This window comes from Lepidothrix coronata, unplaced genomic scaffold (assembly GCF_001604755.1).
Source record: "Lepidothrix coronata isolate B3197 unplaced genomic scaffold, Lepidothrix_coronata-1.0 Scaffold98, whole genome shotgun sequence".
NCBI classification, from domain to species: domain Eukaryota; kingdom Metazoa; phylum Chordata; class Aves; order Passeriformes; family Pipridae; genus Lepidothrix; species Lepidothrix coronata.
The window spans coordinates 2,206,092-2,229,223 of record NW_016690278.1 but is presented as its reverse complement, the minus strand read 5'-3'; the positions used below and the strand labels follow the sequence as shown (position 1 = coordinate 2,229,223).

At 44.7% G+C, this 23,132-nt stretch overlaps 1 protein-coding gene across 6 annotated transcripts in view; it reads left to right on the top strand.

Moving 5' to 3' along the window:
* PSD3 (pleckstrin and Sec7 domain containing 3) overlaps nt 1-23,126 on the top strand; it is a 110,217-nt gene extending 87,091 nt beyond the window's left edge. For all 6 annotated transcript variants that reach the window (XM_017822468.1, XM_017822470.1, XM_017822469.1 and 3 more), the window contains 6 exons: nt 250-443; nt 2,858-2,928; nt 8,904-9,061; nt 9,903-10,047; nt 13,179-13,322; nt 19,742-23,126. In XM_017822468.1, the coding sequence (XP_017677957.1) occupies nt 250-443; nt 2,858-2,928; nt 8,904-9,061; nt 9,903-10,047; nt 13,179-13,322; nt 19,742-19,954 (925 nt within the window). In that variant the 3' untranslated portion in view covers nt 19,955-23,126. The remainder of the gene's footprint in view (nt 1-249; nt 444-2,857; nt 2,929-8,903; nt 9,062-9,902; nt 10,048-13,178; nt 13,323-19,741) is intronic.
* The last annotated feature ends 6 nt before the right edge of the window (nt 23,127-23,132 follow it).

Below are 23,132 nucleotides of genomic sequence, written 5' to 3'. Positions count from 1 at the left end.
TTTTGAGACTGTTATGGAAACTTGGGCTTTATTGAAAATCTGGCTTCTGTGTCCTGTGCTGGTGAAGAAAGTGACCTGAAGCTTTGCTATAATACAACTACATTCATATAACATGTATTTAGGCTTTTCCATAAAAAAGGCCCCCTATAAAGAGGGAGGTATGTTTTGACAAGGAGCATTCAAGAATTGCTGAAATGAAACTTTGGTGGTCAGTCCATAGTTTATGCTTAATTTTCACTGCTTTTTAAGGGATGAAGAGGAGAAAAAAAAGTCTCACTCCGATGGTACAGATGAAAAGGATAATGGGAGCCAGACAAAGGCTGTCAGTCGAATTGGCAACTCAAATAACCCATTCCTGGACATCCCTCATGACCCCAATGCTGCTGTGTATAAAACTGGATTTCTGGCTCGGAAAATCCATGCTGATATGGACGGAAAGAAAAGTGAGTATTTTTCACTCTTAACGTGTTATTTTCTTATTATGTCTACACAGTGCTGCTTATCAATGAGCCCATGTGCTTCTCAAGGCAAATAGTGCTGCTGCTTCATTAGGGGAAATTGAAGCAATAACAAACAACACAGCAATTGAATTATCACACTCTCACTGTTAGGCCAGGATTTACAATGCTTAGTCCCATTTGCAGCAGCTCTAATGCATGAGCGTAATAAGTAATGTGATACAGCAAAGCAATGTGAATTTTTTGCGCTAAAAGAAAATTAATATTGTGGTTTACAGAAGGGAAAACAATTTCAAGTGAATTACAGTAGCTGTTCCACAGTAATTTGGTAATTCTCTGTTTCCTTACGTGACACCGGTTTGTTCCAAATCTCCCCTCCCTTCTGGGTCTGTCTTTAAAGGAGGGCAGTTCTTTACCTCTACTTGGAAGATCCTGTAACCATTCCCTTCCCTGCCTTCCCAGCCTTGGGTCAGACACCCAATGAAGTGCAGCAGCTTTTGGCAGCAGCCAGCTTTTTACCATGCAGTTCCTCTCTGCCCCTTTCTTGTAATAATCCTGCTGCATCTCTTACTTTAATTATCCTCTTTCCTTCTTTTAGTACTTCTGTTTGGTGGTGCACTAATTAACGAGGGCCTCTGATTCACCTGTGTGTGTTTTGTTCCTTGAGTGTCTTCATTTGTTTTCTATTGGTATTGGAAGCAACATGGTTACTCAGAGCATCTGTATTTTCCCTGATAATGGTTGATGATTGCCTGCTCATGGTTCACATTGTTGGGCTAAATCCTGAAGACAAATTCTGGCTTTGTGATGGGTTTCCTGTAGCTGCCCGTCTCTCCTAGCTAGGCAAAGCTCTTTGGTGTTCCCATGTTTTGCTAGTATATTTTAGAGGGTACAGTTGGAGGTCAGCGTTTTCAAGATGGAAGCTGACAGCTGGACAACTAAATCCAGACAGACATGTCAAAATCAAACTGACCTCATTCTTTGTGATGACTGGATGCTCTGAATAGATTCCTCTTTATTAAACGTCTGCTTATTTAACCTTAATAAGTAATTGTATCTGGTTGCCTTTATTAAATGATTTCTTTAATTATAGGTATCAGAACTGCTCATTTTGGGCATAACCCTTTTATGAGTAATGTAATTTAAGGCCATGTTTTCAGAAGCTCTTGTACAACTCAGAGGTCTGTCTCATTGTCGTGAAGCTCTCAAAAAAGTTGCATCCTGGCTTTCTAGTGGCAAATAAAACAAAACAAAAATTTTTTTTTAAAGTTAGTTAGACCTTTTCATATTCCATTTCCTAATAGAGCTGTTGGAGGGCAGAGATCAGCTTGTGCAGGATTTTTAAGGAAGTGATGTACTAGAATGCTTGTATGTTTTTCTCAGGAAAGGAGTACTGAGGGCTAAAGCACTTAGGCACTTAGAGGAGAGGAATGTAAGAGGGGCCTATGCCTGGAAGCTGAGCTGAGCAAATGGCAATTAGAAATAAGGTCTGTTATACAAAATGAGAATGATTAACCTCTGGAGCAAGGGACCTGTAACCTCTTCATCATCACTTGCTTTCTTCAGATCAGAGTGGGATGCCTTTCTGAGTATCACACTTCAGTTGTGCACGGGTTATTAGTTTCAGTGTAAGGGCAGTGGTGTGTATATATCTGGATGCTGGTGTGTGCTTGGTGGAGAGAGAGCTTAGCTGCAGGCTTCTGGTCTCTGGCACTGTGACCATACAGCTGTGCCTTCTTCTCTCCCTCTGTTGTGGCTGAATTTCAAACCAGATCCTTCAGCTTTCATGATGAAATTTTTTTCCCCTACTGTTTGTTTCTAGGAAATCATGGGCTGGATATGTTGTCTCTGTTATGTTCTTCAACCTGTAACTGACTTTAGGTTTCTTGAGGGGTGGGGTATTTTCCCTTACGATTCTGTTTGGCACCCTTCTCCTTTCTAAATCCCAACTTGGGTGTGCAGCACCAGTAAGGCAAAGGATGCTCTTGAGAGACACTGCTTTCTGAGCAGTGTCCTGTAGGTCCTGAGCAGTGCCAGCCAGCCTACTGTGACATGGAGAAAGAGTGTTTCTTTCTGAAAAGTACCACAGTGCAGCACTCAGACCTAGCTGTGTAGGGGCAGTGTTTGCCTACCTGCAAGTACACAAAGACTGGATCTCTGTGGCCTTCTTTCTGCAGTGCTGTTGTTCCCTTTCTGATCCAGTCCAGGGCTGTTGTCAGGGTTGTTGTATTACTCTCTCTCACAGCAGGTATGTGCAGGCACTGTGCTAAGTTGCATTGTCCTTTGAAAAGGATAGTACAAAGGAGGTTTAACACAGGACTAATGTAGCTTTCCTGTTGCCTAGAAAAAGTGTAAAAATGGATCTGAGTTAAATGGGTTTTCATTTGTTTTCTTTGCAGCTCCCCGGGGAAAGCGAGGCTGGAAAACCTTTTATGCTGTGTTGAAGGGAACCGTCCTGTACTTGCAGAAGGTAGGGGAAATCACTGTCTTTTGAAAACTAATTAAAGAGGGATAAAGCAGCAGGCATCCTCTCCACTCTCTCAACCTACCTCCAGGCTCCTTTCTCTCCAACTCACAGCGTAGCTGATCTCTCTACCCTGCACCCTGTTTACACACACATTCAGGCATGAATCCTTTCGTTGACACCCTCTCCCTTTTCACAGTTTCAAGTGCAGTTCCACTGTCCCATCCACATGTGCACCCTATCTGTTCCATTGCTGTCCCGTTGCTGTCTCTCGCGGCTGAAAAAAATAGACAGCTTCACCAGCAAAGGCAGCCTCATCTCTGTGTGTCTTGCACAGATTCCTCTAGGGTGCTTTTAACTTTGCATTTCATATGTATGACTTCCCCTTCTGTAAGGTTGTCCTCCTTTCTCACCTTTTCATAGTATACTTCACTGCAGTGCCTGCAAGACCAGCTGCAAAGCAATTGAACAACAGCTTGGCCTTGGTAGGAATCTGCAGCTTCTGTTCCATTGCAAAACTGAAGGATAAAAGGATACTATTTTTTTTTTTGCCAAAGCAAGAAGAGACTGGTTTCTAACAAAATGTGCTTCCTGACAGCAAGAAGTCTAAAAAAAAAAAAAAAGTCAAATGAAACCCTCCAAGCCTTTTGTCACAAGCTTAAATTTATTACAGTACATTTTTAACTATACTGTTGGAACATAAAATGCAACATATGACTGAGAGCTGTCAAAATCAAATAAATCGTAGCAGCTAAGTAGGTTGCTAAGGCTTTTTGCCCCCCAGTGTAGATGAAATATTCATGGAATAGGTGCTGCTTGTCCAGACTGCTCTGTATTGCAGAAGCATGCTTCTTCGAAAGCTGTTTTACATTTCCACCACGTTTTGCAGCTGTCAGGAGTGCAACTGCATTCTGCAAGTACATTTCCTCCTCCCTTGCTGTGGCTTTCTGAAGTTGTTGGTTTCATTGCAACCAACCTGACTATTCTCTGAGAAGAAAGAGAGTGGTTTGGATCAAATTATTACAGCACGAGGTTTGCAAGCTGGACGCTCTGGGTGCAGTACCTTTTTGAGAGGGCTGAAATCCTGGAACAGAGAAAACAGTCTGCAGTCAGGATGGAAGATTTGGGCTGAAAGATGGATGTGATATGCTCAAAGCCAGTGCAGGAGACTAGAACCAAGTCTGCTGAATCCCAAGTCCTCTTACTGGCAGCAGGTTCAGGTTTTACTAAAGTGACCTTTGTACTTGCCATTTCCTGGGCGAAATGAAGTCCCCTGCTTCAGTTTCTCAAATAAGTCACCTTTAGTGTTCACCCGAAAAGACTGCATGGTTCCCTAAGCAGTAAAAAGGCTCCTTGTTTGTAATACATTAATTAATTTCTTATTTGATGTTTAAGGAGGGATTAATAAGCTTTCAAGGGTAAGAACTGAGGATACTGTCTGTTTTAGAGTCTTAATTAGATATTATTATGAGTCTCACTGGCATATTAGTTTAAAATGCTTTCTGTTTAACAAAATATTGAGATGCTGATGTAGCATGCAAATTTTCCACAGAATACTGCCCTCCCCACTCTCACTCTCCATGCTTTGAAGAGCAAGAGAGTAATTTCACATATGACTGCATCTTTGTGGAATGAAATGCATTGTTGGAGTTCTTGTTCTTATTTGTTTGTTATTTGTGTGTTTTGCACTTGTCGAAGCACTTGAATTCTGTGATTACAGGGCAGTACTCTGCAAAGCCACGTTCTCCCACTTGATCTGGGAAGACATTTGCGCTGAAACCATCTTGCTGTAGCACACTGACAAGCAAGGATTTTACTTAGGTGCTGTCAAAGGTTGACAGAAGGGTGCGATGGGAAGTAACTCATTCCAGGAGTGGTCAGGTGTGAGCCTCCCCAGGGTGCCTCTGAACCCTGCTCAGCCACATGCTGCAGCTGTGAAAAAGCCTCTGGTTTCTCTTCAGCTCCAGAAGGTCCACCAGGGCTTTGCCTCAGCACTTAAATAGACTTTGCTCTGTTAGGGAGCTGAGGTGAGGGTGCCAGGGTTTTAAAATAAGAGCTAGGCCAAGTGGTTATAGTAAAAGTTTCTGATCTGTTGTTTCCTTTCGTAATGTACATTTTTTAATGTAAATTATAGTAATTCTAGAAGGTTCGGGAGTATTTTAGAACAGCTTGATTTCTTTGTGGAAGTGCATAGCTCTGGCAGTAGTCTTGTCTCTTGATTAAAGAGTGCTGTAGGCTAGGGTGCATTCACATGCACACACACATTTTTCCTCTCTCTCGCTCTCTGTATATTTGTGGAGATAACGTCTGTGATGGTGGTTTCATTGCACTGAGTGCTATTCAAGCAAGACAGAGAGAAATCTCATTGTTCAGGTGCTCTCTACACATAAACACATGTACACACCTCTGCAGTATTGCTTTCTCTGTTTATCTGTAACTCAGCTTTTCCCTCAAGACACTACTGTAATATAAATATTAATTGTTTGTAGCAGCTGTGATTCCCCCAGTGGGCAGTGTGATCCCAATTCTGCTGTCATTCTGTTTACATTCCGGTTCTCCTTGTTTTGCTGTCAAAAGTCCATGTATGAGAGTGTTTTGTAAATGGTGGTCACTGGAGAATCACTGGGGAGTTTTCCTGGGCAGTCCTGTCTCCATGCCCACATTTTTTATTGTTTATCTTTCCCACTGGAATTATTCCATTGCTAATTCCTGTGCTGCATATTGTTTTGTTTTCAAATGAGTGCTTTAAGAGAGATGGTTTGTGGATTAGTGAGCCCAGAGGGCACCGGAGGGGCTCAGTGGAAGCATTCACAATTAGCCAACTAAACGTGTCTGCGCAGTATTACATAAAATGAAAAGTCTGACATGTTTAGGATGTTATCCCTGTCTCTGGGAATCCTCAGGCCAAGGTTAATTTCCTGCCCTCTGTTCATAGCAACAGGAAATTGCAAAGTAGGAGCTTGACAGAATGTCTGTTCTCTAGACTGGCATGGGATGTGATGTGCATACAGAAGAGAGGTTTACAAGAAGAGGACATGAGGCTGACCTCGCTTCCTTGCTAGAAATTGCTTCTGGGCGAGAAGTGCTGGACAGGAACCTTCGTGTTTTGTTCGGGCTCTTCTGTGAGATTCACGACATCTTTTCTCTTAGATGTGTGACTTCATAATGTTACAGGCTTCTGGGTATTTTTATATAGCTTTTCTCAAATTTCCTCTGTTAAAAATTAAAAAAATAAAAATAAAAATAGAGAAAGGCCAGAATGATGTAACGTGTTCGGTGACGAGACTTTCTGAAAGAGAATTTTGCAGCTGTCACATGCAGCTGAGTGGAGAAATCCACCCACGGTACACTGACTGATAAAAAGACAAATGTCATTCTCTGGTCTATCAAAAATGGATTTAGAAACATGCTGACTGTGGGTCAGCAGGATATGGGAAAGTCATTCTCCAGGAGTTTGAGAAAGATGAATTCAGCATGCCATTCCATTGTGTGCAGCACTCACATCAGCCTTCAGTTGACAGAGCGGCCACAATTCCTTTCTGGCTCTGTATATATTTCTTGCCACTGTCTTGGTCTAACTTTAGAGAGCTGCCTTCCATTTCAGCTCAGCCTCCATGCTGACACCAGCACGTGCTTGGTGGCACAGGAGAAAAACGGATGTTCCTGCTGCCATAGCATTCCCCACCAGTCGTAAAGAGTTGAAGGCTTTAGAGAAGGAATTTTGACAGCACATTCATGTTCTTAATAGCTTGCTCTGAGACTGGCCAATGACATGGAGACATTTCTGGTATGCTGATCAGCGCCCTTGGAGAAGCTGGCAGAGCCCCAGCTGTCAAGGTAGATTTCAGCTAACTGATCTAGTGGGATTAGGAAGGATTATCGGGAGCACTGTCTGTCGGAAAGAAGGGGTTCTCAGCCAGGATTGCTTCTGGGGCTGCCCAAATGTGGTGTTTTTCTGGAACAGTTTAGACACCAGAGCAGATTGTGGACACTGGATGCAAGTCGCAGAGGAAGCAGGGTAGCAACAGGCTAGGTGATAGCTGACACTGTCTCTAGGCAGTAACTTGAGGAAAGACAGAATATCATATTCCTGAGGCCTGTCTGAGTTCACTTCCTGGCTCTGAAGTTTTCCCAGTCTCCCTGGACAGTGGAGCCAGTCATTTCCCCCAAAACTACCACGAAATAAATTAGCTTTTGAACCCATAAAGACAGGGGCTTGACCTGGGGCCTTGTCTCTTCCATCTTCAGGATGGAGATATGCCCAACTTTGGACAATCTCCTCCAGTGATTGTCTTTTGGCTAGAGTCTGGATTCTCAGATCTTTCTTGAAGAAGGTTTGGGGAATGCCCTAAGCGGGCATAGATGAAATCCGTCATGATAGAGACATTCCTCCAAATCCTGCAGAGTCTCAAGCTATGGGAGAGGAAGGACACTTGGCTTTGCCCACTGCCAGCCCTTGAAAACCCCTCATGTTGCAGATGTTTAGGTTGAAGGCTACCCTTTGGTCACCTGTGCAGTAGCGCTCTGTCTTTCTGCTGGGCTTACCAGACCTGTGTTGTGTTTTGCCATTGTCTGGCCCTGGGTGGAGGTGGTGCTGGGGCAGGACTGCTGGATAGCTGCATCTCCTCATGTGAAATGTCTGAGCAGCAGTGGCAAGTTCTGGGCCTGCACTAGCTGGAGCTCTGTCAGGAAGGATGAGGCATGGCAGAGGAGCAGGATGCTTTGTCCTGCCTCTTGAGAGGTGGTCACCACAGTTGGTGATGCCCCATCCACTGAAACTCGTCCTGGAGAGCCCCAGCCCGTCTTGTCCAAAAGCACAGATACCTTTGGCAGCAGTGTGGAAACCTCTGGCTGCAGTCCTGTTCTGTGTGCTACCAGAGAAGCCCTGTAAACGAATTTATGCACCTTAACCAGCTCCTCTTCAGGGCAGGTGCCTCCCTGGCTGTTGAAGCTACTGCTATCCTCATACACGCCCTGTGTCCTGCACTCTGTTTCCTCCTAAACCTCATCTTGTAACTTGTGTTCAAGTGGAGGATCAGTAGTTATTATGCCTGCAGGGAGTTATTCCTCTGTTTTGCAGTTGTCACATCGGTGTGTGTTTCAGGTGAGACTGATGTCTGTGATGTACTAAGAGGGAGAAATGGAGTCAATTACAGACTGCTTTGGCTTGTCCTTCAGAAACAAAGTGACGCAGCACTGCTGGCGGATGACTTTTCCTTGAAAAAGCTCCTGGCTTTCCCAAGCCATTTATAGTCATGAGAGCTTCACACAGAACTTGTGGTTAGACCGAGGTTGTGCCTTTATATAGCTTCTGTCACTCAGGAGATCAAAGACTGCTTCCAGGCTGATGCTTGCAACACAAGAGAAGTTTGAGTCCCATTTTTGTCTTTTGGTGCTAGGAGTGGTACTGTTACTGTGTCAAAAACCCTGGACAGGGCTATGCTTGCCATTTGTGGACTCTGAGTAGAGAGATTTAAGGGAGTTTGCTATATTTGCTTTGTGCAGACTGATAAAGAGGCTTCTTCAGTGTGTAAGGGCTGCCTAGGAGAAAATACAAAGTTGTTGTATATATACAAAGTATTGTTTGAGAAGAATTAAAATCAAGCAGTGGAGGCTGAGAACCCAAGTAGCTGAGCAGTGGAGGTGGGAGCTGGTTATGAAGGATTCCTGAAATGAAGACAGGTAGTCCACAACTGTTTTGATAGTCAGATACTTCCTGTTTACCTCTCTTTCTTTCAAGCAGGTAGCAAAACTACTTCTCTTCCTTAGAAAGAGATTGAAAAAAAAAAAAAAAACCAAAAAAGAAAAAGGAAAACGTGTTAAAGGTAGTAGAAACCACAAGTGCTCAAGTCAGGTTGCATTCGGTTCATATACCTTATTGCTATTTGTGAACTGTGGAACAGGGTTTTTCCCTAGGTTGAGGAAAAAGGAGTAGCACGTGCAGAAATAAGATGCCATTTTCCCCCTGTTAACTCCTGCAGGATGAATATAAGCCAGAAAAGGCTTTGTCGGAGGAGGATCTGAAGAACGCGGTTAGTGTGCACCATGCACTGGCATCCAAGGCAACAGACTATGAGAAGAAGCCCAATGTCCTCAAGCTTAAAACAGCAGATTGGAGGGTCCTGCTTTTCCAAGCCCAGTAAGTGCTCTCTTCATGCCAGCCATTGAGGAGAGAAAGCAATGCTGAAGGAGGGGTAAATTCCTGCCCGGACAGGTTAAAGCAGAGGCTTAAGAGGTTCAATCTGTTTATTTGATCAGAAATAAGATTAAGTAGTGATATGATTAGAGTGCACATGTAGTGCATGAGAAAGAAACATCAGGTTTTAAAAGGCTTTTTAATCCAGCTGAGAAAGTCATAACAAGATGCAGCAGCTAGAAGCTGAAGCTGCAGGAAATTCAATTTGGAAACAAACTTATAACAGTCAGGGTGATTAATCATTGAAGCAAATGACCAAAGGCAGTCTTGGATTGTCTGTCTCCTGATGTCGTCAGGTCCTAGCTGGATGTCTTTCTAGAAGATACACTGTGGTCAGAAACAAAGTTAATACAAGAATGATTTGATTAAGTTCTTCATGCTTTGATACCCAGACAGAACAGATGACCTGCCTTTTGCTTCTGACATGAGCCCCTTTCTGCCAAGACCATGTACAGATCCTGGAGCTCTGTGATGTCCTGCACAACTGAGACCTTAGGATATATGTCTGAGTATATCCTATAGCATTGTTTGGCTCTGTCACCTGTGTCATTTGGATTGGATTAGGAAAAGATGTGTGCTAGGGTGAGGTATGGGCCTAACAACAAGCCAGCCCGTGACTGAGCTACCTGTCACTAAACTGCTTGCAAACATAGACCAGAAGACTAAGCAGACCCTTAAGATTTGTCCAGTTCTGGTTACTCTCGCTTTTAAAATGCCACGGAAGGGGTGGAAGGAGGTAGAGGAGGCTGAGTCAACAGGTGCTTAATATGTGTTTCTTCCCCAGGAGCCAAGAAGAAATGCAGACCTGGATCAACAAGATTAACTGTGTGGCTGCTGTCTTCTCTGCACCGCCGTTCCCAGCGGCAATTGGCTCCCAGAAGAAGTTCAGTCGCCCGCTCCTGCCAGCCACCACAACAAAGCTATCTCAGGTGAGATGTTCTTATGTAGAGGGCAGGTGATGACGATTTCTCTTGCTGGCTGGAGACTGGATGGTGGTCCTTGTCATTGTTTTATGTCTGTTGCCCCTAGCAGTCCTAGGAGAAGGAGGCTTACGTGGTAGATCTCGGCTCATTTCCTGATGCAAGATTTGAATTGGTGAGAGAGAAGGAACAGGCTTGAATATAATTGGTTTATATTTTTGAAGAAAAGAAACAGTCATCAGTGTTCCTAGTACCAGACAGAGAATTTTCATCTTGTGCTTATGGCTGTGTAGAAGACATTTCAAATAGGGACTGGTGGGTTTTTTTAAATATGAGTGTGTATTAAGGCCACTCATTTCAGAAGAAGTAGACATACTCCTGGTCTTTGGCTTATTGAAATGATAAAAGGTGAAAGCTGATGGATTAGACAAGCATCAATTATATTTTTCCCACAACATTTTCCAGACTCCAACCCTTATCAGCTTAGGGGTTTCTTGTATAATATGTATTTGTAACTGTTTCTTACGTGAATGTTTTTGGTCTCCCCTTGTGATCACACAAGCTTTTAGCATCCTGTGTCAGAGAGTTTCACAGCTCTACTTCTTGCACAAAGCTCCACAAATTTCAGCTTGTTTCACACTGGCTGTGTCAGATGCTTGCACCCATGGCTCTGTGTACTTTGGGAGATGTGACACATGCCTGCAATTCCTCCTGCTGTGGCAGGAACAGGACATCGTTTGCATTCATCAGGTTGACAGAGTGACAGAGGTTATACTTCATGAGTATTCTCCTGTACTTTTTAAAGTGATCTGCCCATGCTGGATTGCTTCTTAAATGAGTTTGGGTTTTTTTACTGTCTTCATAGCTTAGCAACTCTCCTTAGAAACCACTGTCACAAAATCTGCATTTCTCTAAGGGGGTGTTTTTTTTAATGTCACCTCTACTTTTTCTCTCTCCATTGCAGTAGCCTTTCTTCTTACAATGTGGTGGCCTACTTACTGTCTTGTGTTCTGGGTTGAAGTTTAAAGCGTGTTTTGTAAAGGATAATACCGACTGATCATCCTTGTGCTTTTACCTTTTGCATACCCTTTTGAAAATACTGTATGAGGCTTCCATAATTTACCCCCAGTCACCAGAGAAAGCTTTTTTACTCGTTGTTCTGTGTGGCAGTTCCAGTTAGCACATTGTTTCCTAATCTGGTTGTTTCCATTTAATCTGGAAAGGAAAAAATAGGTCACAGCCCTGTGGTCTCTGTCTCGAAGAAAGGGAGACATGAAAAGTGGAGTAAGATAAGCTGTTTTAGGTAAGGGCAGAAGAATGTTAAGTGTTAAAAGTAGATAAATTCAAAGGTAAGCAGAAACATGTCTGCTTTCATCTGTCAGAGGGTAAAAGCTGCCAGCAGGCTGTTTCTCATTTGGCAGACAAAAAAATACAAATTGTCAAATCCCTATGGTTGCTGTTCAGGGTTTTGTGGGATGAATCATGATGGACAGTACTTCTTCAAAGGGTCTCTTCCTGGTCAGGCATAGGTCGGAATGCAGTGAGGACCTAACATGGATGAGGAACAGAGTTTGGACATGACAGGTTGGGCAAGATCATTGTACCAGGTTTTCCTTTAAAAGCAGAGGATCTTGGTTAGTCCAACCAAAGAGGGATGTGACAAATCTATATATAAAGGAACAACCAGTCTAGAAAAGATCTACTAGAAGGTCGGTTTTGGTTTTTTTTCCTGAGAATGTGCAGCACACACAAAAGCTCCAAAGCTGGTGCCCTGGAAATTACAAGTGCTGTATTAATAGCTGCTCGAAGACCTCCTGTTATCAGGCTGTAGAACTTGCTGCCACAGGATGTCACTGGGACCAGGGATTCAGTTCAATGTAAAGAGTGGTTGGGCACTAATGGGAGAGTATGCAGAACCAGGATAGTTACTAACAGCAACAAGAATTTTTGGCAGCCAATAGCGAGTGGTTTGAGCCCTGCCATGTTTAGGCGGAGGCAAATTATCCCACATGTTTCTTTCTTCAGTTCTCTTGCAGAAGAGTCGAAACGCAAGATTAGCTGGGGCTTAGCTATCATTTTCTGTAGAAATTTTCCTCCTCTCTGCTTTTCCTGCAGCTCCAGCTCCGTGAGCCGAGAGGCTCAGTCCCTGGTGTGACTCAGTGCAGTGCAGGCGTGTCCAAGCTAGGCTTGAAGCTGTGGGCTGCACAGCCACACCGCTGAGGGACAGCACTGGCAGCTGTCCCCTCCTCTGAGGTTAGGTGCCTACAACAGGAGCTGAGCTGGGTACTTGTTATGGCTGGCTAAGTCACCAATATCTGCATGATCTTGTCTATATTTTGGACATACCTACTTCAAACATAATTTCAGATCCCAGCCTAGAAATGGACAGAAGGCCATCCTGCAGGAGCTGGAAACCCTCTGAGATGAGGGAAGGTTAGCTGACAGATGGACTGGAGGAAGGGAGTGGGCCTCGGATTATGATAAAGGAAATTGCCTAGAAAGTGGGAGTAGCAACTCCTCACTTTCTCCAGTGGTACAATGGGATAAAAGCTGGTAGCAGCTTAGCAGAATGAAATACCTTTTGGGGACTGGACAGCCCTTCCTCTTCTGAGTGCGTTGTATTGTTCTAAACAAATAGAAGGCACACACCAGAGAGCTTTTAGTAGAGCAGAAATAGAAGGAAGGGCACTGACTCTATGTCTTTTCTGTCCTGGAAGGAACTCCATTTACATTGCAAAGACCTGAGGCAGGGTCTTCACCTCTCTCATTCTGCCCTTGGTTTGACTGCATACACAGCACTCTTAATTAATTTACAAAAGAATGTATTAGAGCAGAAGTGTCATGTTGTCAGTAATGCTCTGCAGCAAGCTGCTTTTGTTGCTCACAGCAAGGCAAGAGATGACAGGTTTGCTCTCCTTCCCAGTGGCATCTTCTGGCTGTTGAATTTTTCTACAAACTTGGCCACTTTTCTCGGGTGCCTTTGAGACAGCTGTTGGGGGGCAGAGCTCTGGGATAACAGACCTTATAAATCTATAGAAAAAGAAACTACTTGGTATTATTGTACTGGGATCTCTCTTACTTTCCTTTGCTTACTGGATATTTTAGATTCTGTCACTTAAATGCCTAATGTGTTTCTGAAGGATGAACAGCTGAAGTCCCATGAAGCTAAGCTGAAGCAGATCTCCACTGAGCTTGCTGAACATCGCTCCTATCCTCCTGACAAGAAGCTCAAAGGCAAGGAAGTAGATGATTACAAACTGAAGGACCACTACCTGGAGTTTGAGGTATGTATGGGAAACATTATTACTTTCACTTTTTGGGTGTGGATGGGGGATGTCTTATACTTGGGGTGGAGTCCTAAAGTCCTGCATTTTTCTGCTTTACGTCCCCAAGAAGTATGTTCGAGTAGGCAGAAAAGTCACAGCAATCCCAGAAGCTGGAATGCGGTGTCTTTTTCTGACAAGAACTTCCTGTGGCCTTACCCATGAATTTAGCTCCTTACCTGTAACACGGAGGATAAAAGTGAGACCCTCTGTCCTTTCCTCATGTATCTGTTTGAAGAGATGATGGAGTCTTCAGGCAGGATATGTCTTGTGTTGTAAGGCTGTGTGTTTCCTACTGTGTTGGACATTCAGTCTTCACAGAATGGCTGCATTCTGCAGTAATGCAGATTAGGATAATTGTCTTCCCTTGGTATGTTCTGAAGGAACTGACATTCTGAAATTACTGTCATAGGCGTGCCTCATCAGAGCCATTTGTATTGCGTACCAGTGAGCTGGATGTCAGGATGAGAAGGAAAAGGGTAGAATTAAAGATCACGGGACCGAGTGATGCAACTTAGGCAACTGCATTAGGCGATTGTTCTCAGTATCTGGCAGCAGCTTTTATCCATCATGGTGTCTGCCACATTGTAGAGCTATGTGGGAGCAAGTTGGCAACCCACCAGATGTCTGGTATTTGTTATGACTACACCTTTGAGCTTTTTCCCCCAGAACTGCGAGTCAGTGTTGCCTTGGGTCTGAAAGGATCCTACTCTAAATAGGCAGTGCCCGGCAAGGAAAATCCATAGTCTGAAGAAGAGGAAGAGCAGATAAGATAAAAGTCAGAGAGACCACCATAGCTGATGCTGGAGGCCACACAACACAAACCTCCAGAACTGAAGTAAGCCTCCTGCCCTGTGTTACCAGTTTGTATTAGAGGAACTCTTTTCACTCCTGCACTTGACTGGTTGTGTACTTTTGCTTTTGCAGAAGGTTGTGATCTCTATGTTGAGTTTCACTTCACAATAGCAAAATAGTCAGCATGGCCTTATGAATGGGGAATCATACCTGACCAACATGATGGCCTTTTGCAATGAGATGTCTGGTATGATGGATGAGGGGACAGCAGTGGATATTGTTTGTTCTTCACTTTAACAAGGACTTTGACACCATCTCCACTAACATCCTTGTAGACAAGCTGATAAAGTGGATTAGGAAATTGACAGTAAAGTGGTCTGGCAGAACATTCGAGATCAGTGGCACAGTGTCGGTTTTGAACACGGCACTCAGAGCAAGCCACACACTTTGGAAGGGGTCTTGTGCAACTTGGAAGAGCAAGGAACTTCTTGGCTTTGGGTCCTTGACACAAAGTTTATTTTCTATTCCTTCTAGAACCAGGATGAAATGTAGGCTGGAATTTTAGATGTTTTCTGAAAGATTGATGGAGGAGTAGATTGTTGTGGATTTTTTTCTGTTTTCTGTCAATTTCATCATGGTGATCTTTAGAGAAATATTCCTCAGGTACCTCAGTGCAAATCAGAACCAGTACAGCAGAGTAAACAAAAGATGTCATCTTCTCTATTAAGAGTCTCAAACAGCAATTGAACTGTGCAGTTCACATAAATGATCAGCACTGCAGGAGTGCCCATGTGAGCAGGAAAGCGGTGGAAACAACTTCAGTTATGTGTGAGAAATGGTAATTCAAGGTGCTTCTGTGCAATGCTTTCTTATCTTCACACTTGGCACAGATTTCACAGGCCATGTCGAACCATCGAGAGACCATTCCAAAATGTCAGAAGTCAAGCAGACAAGGTAGAAGGCCAGCTTGGCTTAGCAGGGATCTACTTTTAGAGCTAAGGCAAAAAAAAAGTAGGTGTTTGCCTATTGGAAGCACAGTCAGGTGACATGGGAGGAATACAGAGATGCTGCTTACCACTGCAGGAGAAAATTCCTGTGCCCAAAGCTCAGTTGGAGTTGAAGCTGGCCAGAAATGTGGGGGACAAGAAAAACAGGTGTTTTTAGTACATTAATGGCAAAGGGCAGTGCTGAAATAGCATCACAGCATTAGAGGATGAGGATGGTCACCCCACAAGCAGGGACAGAGACAAGGCAGAGATGTTTAACACATTCTTTGCCTCTGTCTTCAACACGGATGAGGGACCAAGGGGGTCTCAGTGCCCTGAGCTGAAGGACCATGAATGTGAGAATGATCAACTCCCAGTCAACCCTGAAGTTGTGTGGGATCTGCTGCTCCAGCTGGATCCCTACAAATCTATGGGACTTGATGGTATTCATCCCAGAATCCTCAAAGAGCTGGCTGATGTCATCACGAGGCCTCTCTCAATAATTTTTGAGCAGTCTTGGGAATATGGAGAGGTCCCAATATACTGGAAGCTGGCTAACATTGTCATAGCGTTCAAGAAGGGCAAGAAGGAAGATCCTGGACACTAGAGGCCTGTCAGTCTCACTTCAGTGCCTGGTAAAGTTATGGAGAAGATTATTGTGGGAATTACTGAAAAACACCAGAAAGACAATCCAGTCATCAGTTCCAGCCAGCACAGCTTTGTGAGAGGAAAGTCCTGCTTATCAAACCCGTTTTCTTCTTATGACAAGGTAACCCACCCAGCTGATCAAGGGAAGCCAGTTGATGTAATCTTTTTGGGTTCCAGTAAAGCTTTTGATACTGTCTCTCACAGGATCCTTCTGGACCAAATGTCCAGCACACAGCTGGATAAACACACCATGTGATGGGGTGAGCAATTGGCTCACGGGTCAGGCACAGAGGGTTGTAGTGGATGGGGTGACATCAGACTGGAGACCTGTGGGGTTCCACAAGGCTCCATCTTAGATGCTCTTCAACATCTTAGTAGACCACTTGGATGCAAAACTCAAAGGAATACTAAGTAAGTTTGTTGATGATACTAGATTGGGAGGAGCCATTGACTCCCTTGAAGACAGATATGCCCTGCAGGGAAACTTCAACAAATTAGAGGACTGGGCAATCACCAACCATGTGAAGTTCAACAAGGGAAGTGCCGGATCTTGGACCTGAGACAGGGCAACCCAACCCTGGATGTACATACAGACTGGGGAATGAGATGCTGGAAAGGGCCTGGGGGTCCTGGTCGATGGCAAGTTGAATCTGAGTCAGCAGTGCCCTGGCAGCCAGGAGGGCCAACCCTGTCCTGGGGGCATCAGGGAAAGCATCACGAGCCCAGTCGAGGGAGGGGATTGTCCTGCTCTGCTCTGACCTGGGGCAGCTTCACCTCCAATATTGTGTGCAGTTTGGGGCACTGCACACAAGAAAGATATAGAGATAGTAGAGAGCATCCAAAGGAGAGCTATGAAGATAGTGAAGGATCTAAAGGGGAAGCCATACGAGGACTGACTGAGGTCACTTGTTCTGTTCAGCCTGGAGAAGAGGAGACTGAGGAAAGACCTCCTTGCAGTTACAACTTCCTTGCAAGAGGAAGCAGAGGGGCTGACAACAGTCTCTCTGGTGACCAGTCATAGGATCTGAGGGAGTGGCATGAAGCTGTGTCAGGGGAGGTTTAGGTTAGATACTAGAGAAAGGTTTTTCATCCAGGGGGTGGTTGGGCACTGGAACAGGCTCCCCAGACCTGAAGTGGTTACAGCACCAAGCCTGACAGAGTTCAACAAGTACATGGTGTGATTCTTAGGGCTGTCCTGTGCAGGGCCAGGAGTTGGACTTCGATGATCCTCGTGGGTCCTTTCCATCTCAGAATATTCTGTGATTTTTTGAGTGAAAAACCAAACCAAACTAAAACGAAATGGTGAACCATATGAAAACCATGAATGAAAACTTTCTACTGGTTTTTGGGTTTCCTGATCTTCCCTTTAGAACAATGTCCTGCTGGGATCAGGCAGGAGGTGGTGACAGAGCTTGCTGTATGGTTAAACCAAAAGGGAAAGAGGCTCGTGTGGCATTATTTTGTAACTGCCTCTTCCAGGTTGAGGTTGCAGGCCAGACTTTGTATCTATGTACATAGATGTTGATACATCTCCAGAAGCACCCCAAAATGGCCTGTGAGTCACTAAGGAAGCAGCATAGTCCCATTAGGAGGAAGAAGCCATTTTCCTTTTCTGTAGGTCATTATAGTTCCTTTTTATTCACACCCTAGCAATCCCTTCATTCTTGTTCCTGGTGAGAAACAAGTGAGATGATGTTTCCTTCTGAGGGGAGGTGAACCAACAGGTGACTGGCTCAGGGATGCAGTAGGTAGCATATCTTTTTGATGGTTTCTTTGCTTATAGACACCAAGAAAGGAACAGTTCTGTTTGCTTCTCTCTGAGGCAGTACTGCACCAGATTGCAGAAAACTTGTTGCTTGTTGCAAAAAATTTATAGTTTGAGAAAGATCTTTTGAGTGCTGTCAGGAGAGAGGTGAAGCCAGAATACTGATGGGTGGCTGCCTCGTCTCCACTTTATGATGTTCTTTCAGTCTTCAGAAATAATGTTGCAGAAACTTTTGAATTATTTCAACTTCTGTGGTTTTATTTATTTGACAGAATTTTCCAGATTAATTTCTTTTAAGGCAAAATTCCCACCAGCTTTTACCTAACTGCAAATGTCAGGTCACTAAAAGACCAAGTTTTTTGCGGTTGAAATAAAAATAGAAATGCATCGATTAAGTGCAGTAGAAATCAGGGGCCCACAAAGTCCAGGGAAAAATGGCCATTTGCACACATATAGATCCTGGATTTCCGTTCTGATTGGCGAATCTTGTGACCCTACTAGTGTTTACTGGACTTATAAAAAGCAGATATCCATATGGCAGTAAAGTCCCTCTCTCATTTGATGACTATTACGCTATTTCCAAGCTCAGAGCACCGGTTTGCCTTTTGCAGAGGTGTCTGGTTTGCTGTGTGATGAATCATCCATCAGCCCTGTGCATCATCATCAGGGTTCTGCTTGCTGTTTCTCCATTTCCATTTTTATTAAATGACACATCTTACCTGCTTCATGTGTTTGTCTCTCACATTATGGAGCTGGAGCTCCAGATACGGAATTGATAGGAATGCTTTTTTATTGAATTTTTAGGTCGATTTTGTTATGATCCTCCTCTGTGAGTATTCGTTTATTCAAAGGACTCTCAAAACCCAGTCACCTTCTCTTCTTTCTGCCCCCTCCCCCTTTATATTCCACACTTCAAAGCAGTTACCGAGCTTTTTGACTTCCTGCCCTCAAATAAGTGTTTTTACCAGAACTTTATTTTTTACTGGAAATTGGAAAATTTTTTCTTAAATACCTTTTCCTCTGCCAGGAGCATAATAGTTTGGCCGCTGTTTTGCCACTTTAAAATACAAATTAACAATCACGGGGGATGTTTACATCCTCCTTCCCTGACCCCCAGCACACCGAGATTGCCTTAACTGCAATGCCTGCACCACGTCTTCAGGGGATATGTCAGGGGCAGGTTATTAAACAAATCCTGTGAGGTGGATTGCTCTGTTCTCAGGACCTCCTGCCCCAGCACCTGTTTTTGAGGCCCTGCAGGGATCTTCTATCACAGTACCCTCATTTTGTTCCTTTCTGAGTTGTTTCTTGCAGAAAGATGTAATCGTGGCAAGCAGAGCAAAATCTTTTGTTGGAGAGGGAAAGGTCTGATCCAGATGTGGAATAGAACAAGTGGGGATGGCAGACAGTAAAGGGAACTTCTTCCATTTGAAAAATACAAGGGTCTGGGCAGAGAGCAACCTTCATCATTCCCTGTGAGTGACCCTGGCAGGGGAACGTGCCATGCTGCTGTCATAGCCCTCTCATCTGCTCCTTTTTGTCAAGGTCTGGCCTTGCAGAAGATCCTCTCAAGGGACTAGTGGTGGCCAAGCTGGTACTGTCTGAACTTAGTGGGACCCTGCTTTGATTTCTCCCTCATGGGTAAGAAAAGCAGGAAAAGCAGTCACACAAAAAGTAGGAAACGCGGGACCTGCTGGTGGGAGTGAAGAGATGCAGGGTAGAGCTGTAGACAACCATAGCAGGACTTCCGCTATCCCTTAGTTCACTGCACTTTATTTCCATGCCTGGATGGGACCCATGGCATCTCAGTATGCCTGAGCACAGGATATGCCTCCGTGTGACTGAGGTCAGCAAACTTTCACTTGTTAGTGTTACATGGCAATCACCGTGTGCTCCAGCTAGCCGCGAGCCACCGCTCGGCAGAGTGTTGGAATTCGTGTGCTGCAGAGCTGAGTGCCTCTAATTGCACGGCACCCTGGGGCTCGGTCTGCCCGAAATCCTTTTTGTACAGTTTAATTTACATTAGCCACTGTCGTTCATGTCCACATCAGGCACCATGGTTCGCGTCCCTATTAGGCTGCTGGCTTCCAAGGCCGGCAGAAACCATTAAGTTACGCAGCCCGTCTCTCAAGTGCTCTTGCAGAATTTCTCCCAGACTGATTTGGGCCTTTCTTTTCATTTCCCAGAAAAATCGCTATGAGATTTATGTCAGCCTCCTGAAAGAAGGAGTGAAGGAGCTGCTGAGTGGAGGAGAGAACGATGCGCCAGGACTGAAGAAATCCCACTCAAGTCCTTCTTTGAATCAGGAGTCTCCAGTTAGTGCCAAGGTGAAACGCAACGTCTCGGAGAGGAAGGACTACAGGCCAGAAACACCCAGCATTAAGCAGAAGGTCACTTAGGGTGGAAACGACAGCGAGGGGAACAGCCATGCAGCAAAGTACCGGTGGTCAAAATTTTTTTCATTTAATAACCTGTCCTTCACAAAAAATAAGTGCATCTGCCTGAATGGGGTGTTAGTGACATTTTCTATTGTATATTTTGCTGTTTCTGTGCAGATTGTGGGAGATGTCTTTGCTCCTGCTTTGCTTTGCTTTGTTAATTTATCATTTAGCAATTGAAGCATCGGGACTTTTTTATGTTGTTCTGTTTCTAAAGGAGCTGGGGGAGGGGTAGAGCGCTGTGACGTATATTCTGTCTCTTCCCCATTTATCTCCTCCCATCGGCATGTGGCTTTCATCTCTCAAGTCACTTGTCACTTTATTTACGTGGTGGGTGGGAAAAATAACTGGACAAGTGCTGCAGTGCTGTGAATGTAAGCTGTAGCTGCGAGAGAAGCTGTGCAGCTGCAGAAGCCTGGCTAGAGCCTGGGGTGCTGGGAACATTGGTTTCCTGTCAATGTGGGTCATGGTACTGGTACTTAGCAGCAGGTGCTACAGTATATAGTCACTGTTGCTTATTGTTACTGCATTGACGGTGGACCCACAAGTGTGAAGGAATGAAACCTGGAAACCTCTGGCAATGCTGGGATGATGGCATTGGAATAATTTGGTTGCTTCCTTCTAAGCGAAGTCTTCTCCTGAGTTTGCAGGCTGGAAAGCTGGAAAGTCTGGAAAGTATCCAAACCCGTACTGTCTCTGCTGTCACGGAGATTAGGGTTTACCCAGCTGGAATGACTCTCTGGGTTTTACATTTATTTGCAGAGGAGGCTGCTGTAGATGTCAGCCATTAGCATTATATATTAAAAACAAAGGGCCTCTGTGTAGTTTTTAACTATACGCTCTCACTTAGCTGCTATATAGAGCCTTATGATATATTGTGTCCTGTTGCTTCCCCTTCCAGGAGTTTCCTTGTTGGTGTGCACAGAGAGCTTCTTTCAGTTCCTCTGATAGTGACAAAGCACTTTGTCTTTTTTCTTCGGGAAGGGATTCTCCTCAGTTCTCCATTTTCCTGCTTTAGCTCACATATAGGTGGAAGAGGCTGGTGCAGACCAGAGGAGGGGGCAGACATGTCATTGCTGCAGACTAGGGTTTGATACTGTCCTGACTACTCTGTGCCTAGAGGCCAGCACAAGGCAGTCTCAGCTTTGTCAGATCGTACCCTCCACCCACAGAGAACAAGCCCAGCTCACAGCTCCTGCATACCCTGCTCCAGGCTTTCAGAGGAGAGCACAAGACAGGGAGACACCACCATGGGTAGAGCTTTCCATACCTGAAAGCCCACAGACCCTTGGAGTGGCCAGCAGTTTTCAGGCATAGAGAGTAGAAAGATGATGTAGAAATTGTTGTCCTGCTTCCCAGCCCCTCTTCCCTGGGCAGCATCATGTCTCTGCAGAGAGCAGTGGCTCTACTGTTACTTAACATCCTGGGTTTTAATCTCAGGTTTGATACTGGCCGACAGGGTGAGCTTGGACAGGTCTCTCCCGTTTTGACTCACCCTTTTCCTATGTGGAGTAGAACAACCAAACTGGCCTTTCCTGCAGACTACCTTGGTACGTAATGTTGAGGACCATTTGAAAATTGTTTCTTGCTGTTATTTTTGTTGTGCCTGGCACAGGACAGCCTTCCTGATGGATCCAATTCTTAATGCATACAGAAATGTCAAGATCAATGCAAGGACTGTTTAGAAAAGTGCTGGTGTTTCCAGCCCAAGTAGTCAAAGGGCCACACATCAAAAAAAATTGCCACCTGAGCGGATTTGTGTTCTGCCAGACTTCCCAAGGGTCCAAGTCAATTAATCTAGCTTATTGAACTGCCAGTTCAGTGGGCAGAACTGGGAGAAAAGGCCTTTAGCAGACATCTATATTAGGGAGGGTTCGTAGCATACTAAAATCCGAAACCATGACACCATTGAAAGCTCAACAAAACTGATATTTTTACCAAGAGGTGGCCAACAAAACGAACAAACCCAAAAGAGAGGAAGGGGGAGAGAAACAAGCCCTCAGTACTACTTCCCCAGTCACCTAGCTGTTGCCCATAAAGTTATCTTACCGAGCTAGAGTGCCCACAATCACCCAGAGCAGAAGCTGCATCCCTGGAGAGTCAGCAAGTTCACAAATTGGCAAGCGTCCCTGCCAAAAGGCAACATTGTCCTTGATGTGAAGCTTCCTGCCTTCCAAGAATAAAAGCTATCTGCTTTTATACAATTAACTGAGTGACCTCAACCTAGGCAGGTGTGGCCAGCACTGCCCAGCCAGAGGTCCTCAGTCCCACCCTCCGTTATGCAAGTAATATCTCTTCTGCACACGCGTGGCCTTCCCTGTGCCTGCGTACTGCACCCGGGGGGGTCTTTTCCAAATGAGTCTAGGGGTTTACTTCATACCCATAGTCTTCAGTCCCTCCTTCAAGTGACCTTGGAGGACGATCAGCCAATCATAAAACAGCAATTAAATATAGTTTATACAAGAACTCTCTCCAAGGACGAAGTTCCCGTTTTATTGGTGCTTGTTTTCTCATAACTTGGCAGAGAAAGAACAAAACTTTTACAGGTGGCTGGGCCAAACACAGACCAAAAGTATCAGCGTAATCAGCCCCTGATACAACACCGCATGACTTGCCTTCCCCACTGAGTACCACCATGCAACAGCTTTCCCAGTGTTGTGCTGACTCTTGGCTGTAACGAAGATTTTGCGCTTTCAGGTGCTGGGAGGTTTGGGAGGTTTGATCCTTGCAGCTGTGGCCTGGCAGCAAAACCAGATGGTACCGTTTTCATAAGTGATGTTGGGATACACGTGCTTCTGGCATCTGCCACTGGGAGCGGGCACTCCATGATGAAAGTCATGAGGTTGGCCCTAACCTCGCCAGCGTTGCTAAAAACTGCAGAAGTTATACGTTCTTACTAAGGTAGAGTTGACATTCAGTCCTCCTGAGGAAGAGAGAGGCCTACTGCTGCTGGAGCCAAAGTGATGTGGTGCAGCTTTTTGGGTAGGGAGACTCAGTGTAGGCAGATACACGATAGGGCTTATCGGGAGGGATTGTTTGCATTAATTAAGAGTGGTAGATCAGCAGTTCATGGAAGGGAAAGAAAAGCTAGATGCCTGCAGCTAGTCATCATGCTCTGGAGGTTTAAAACAAATGAGTG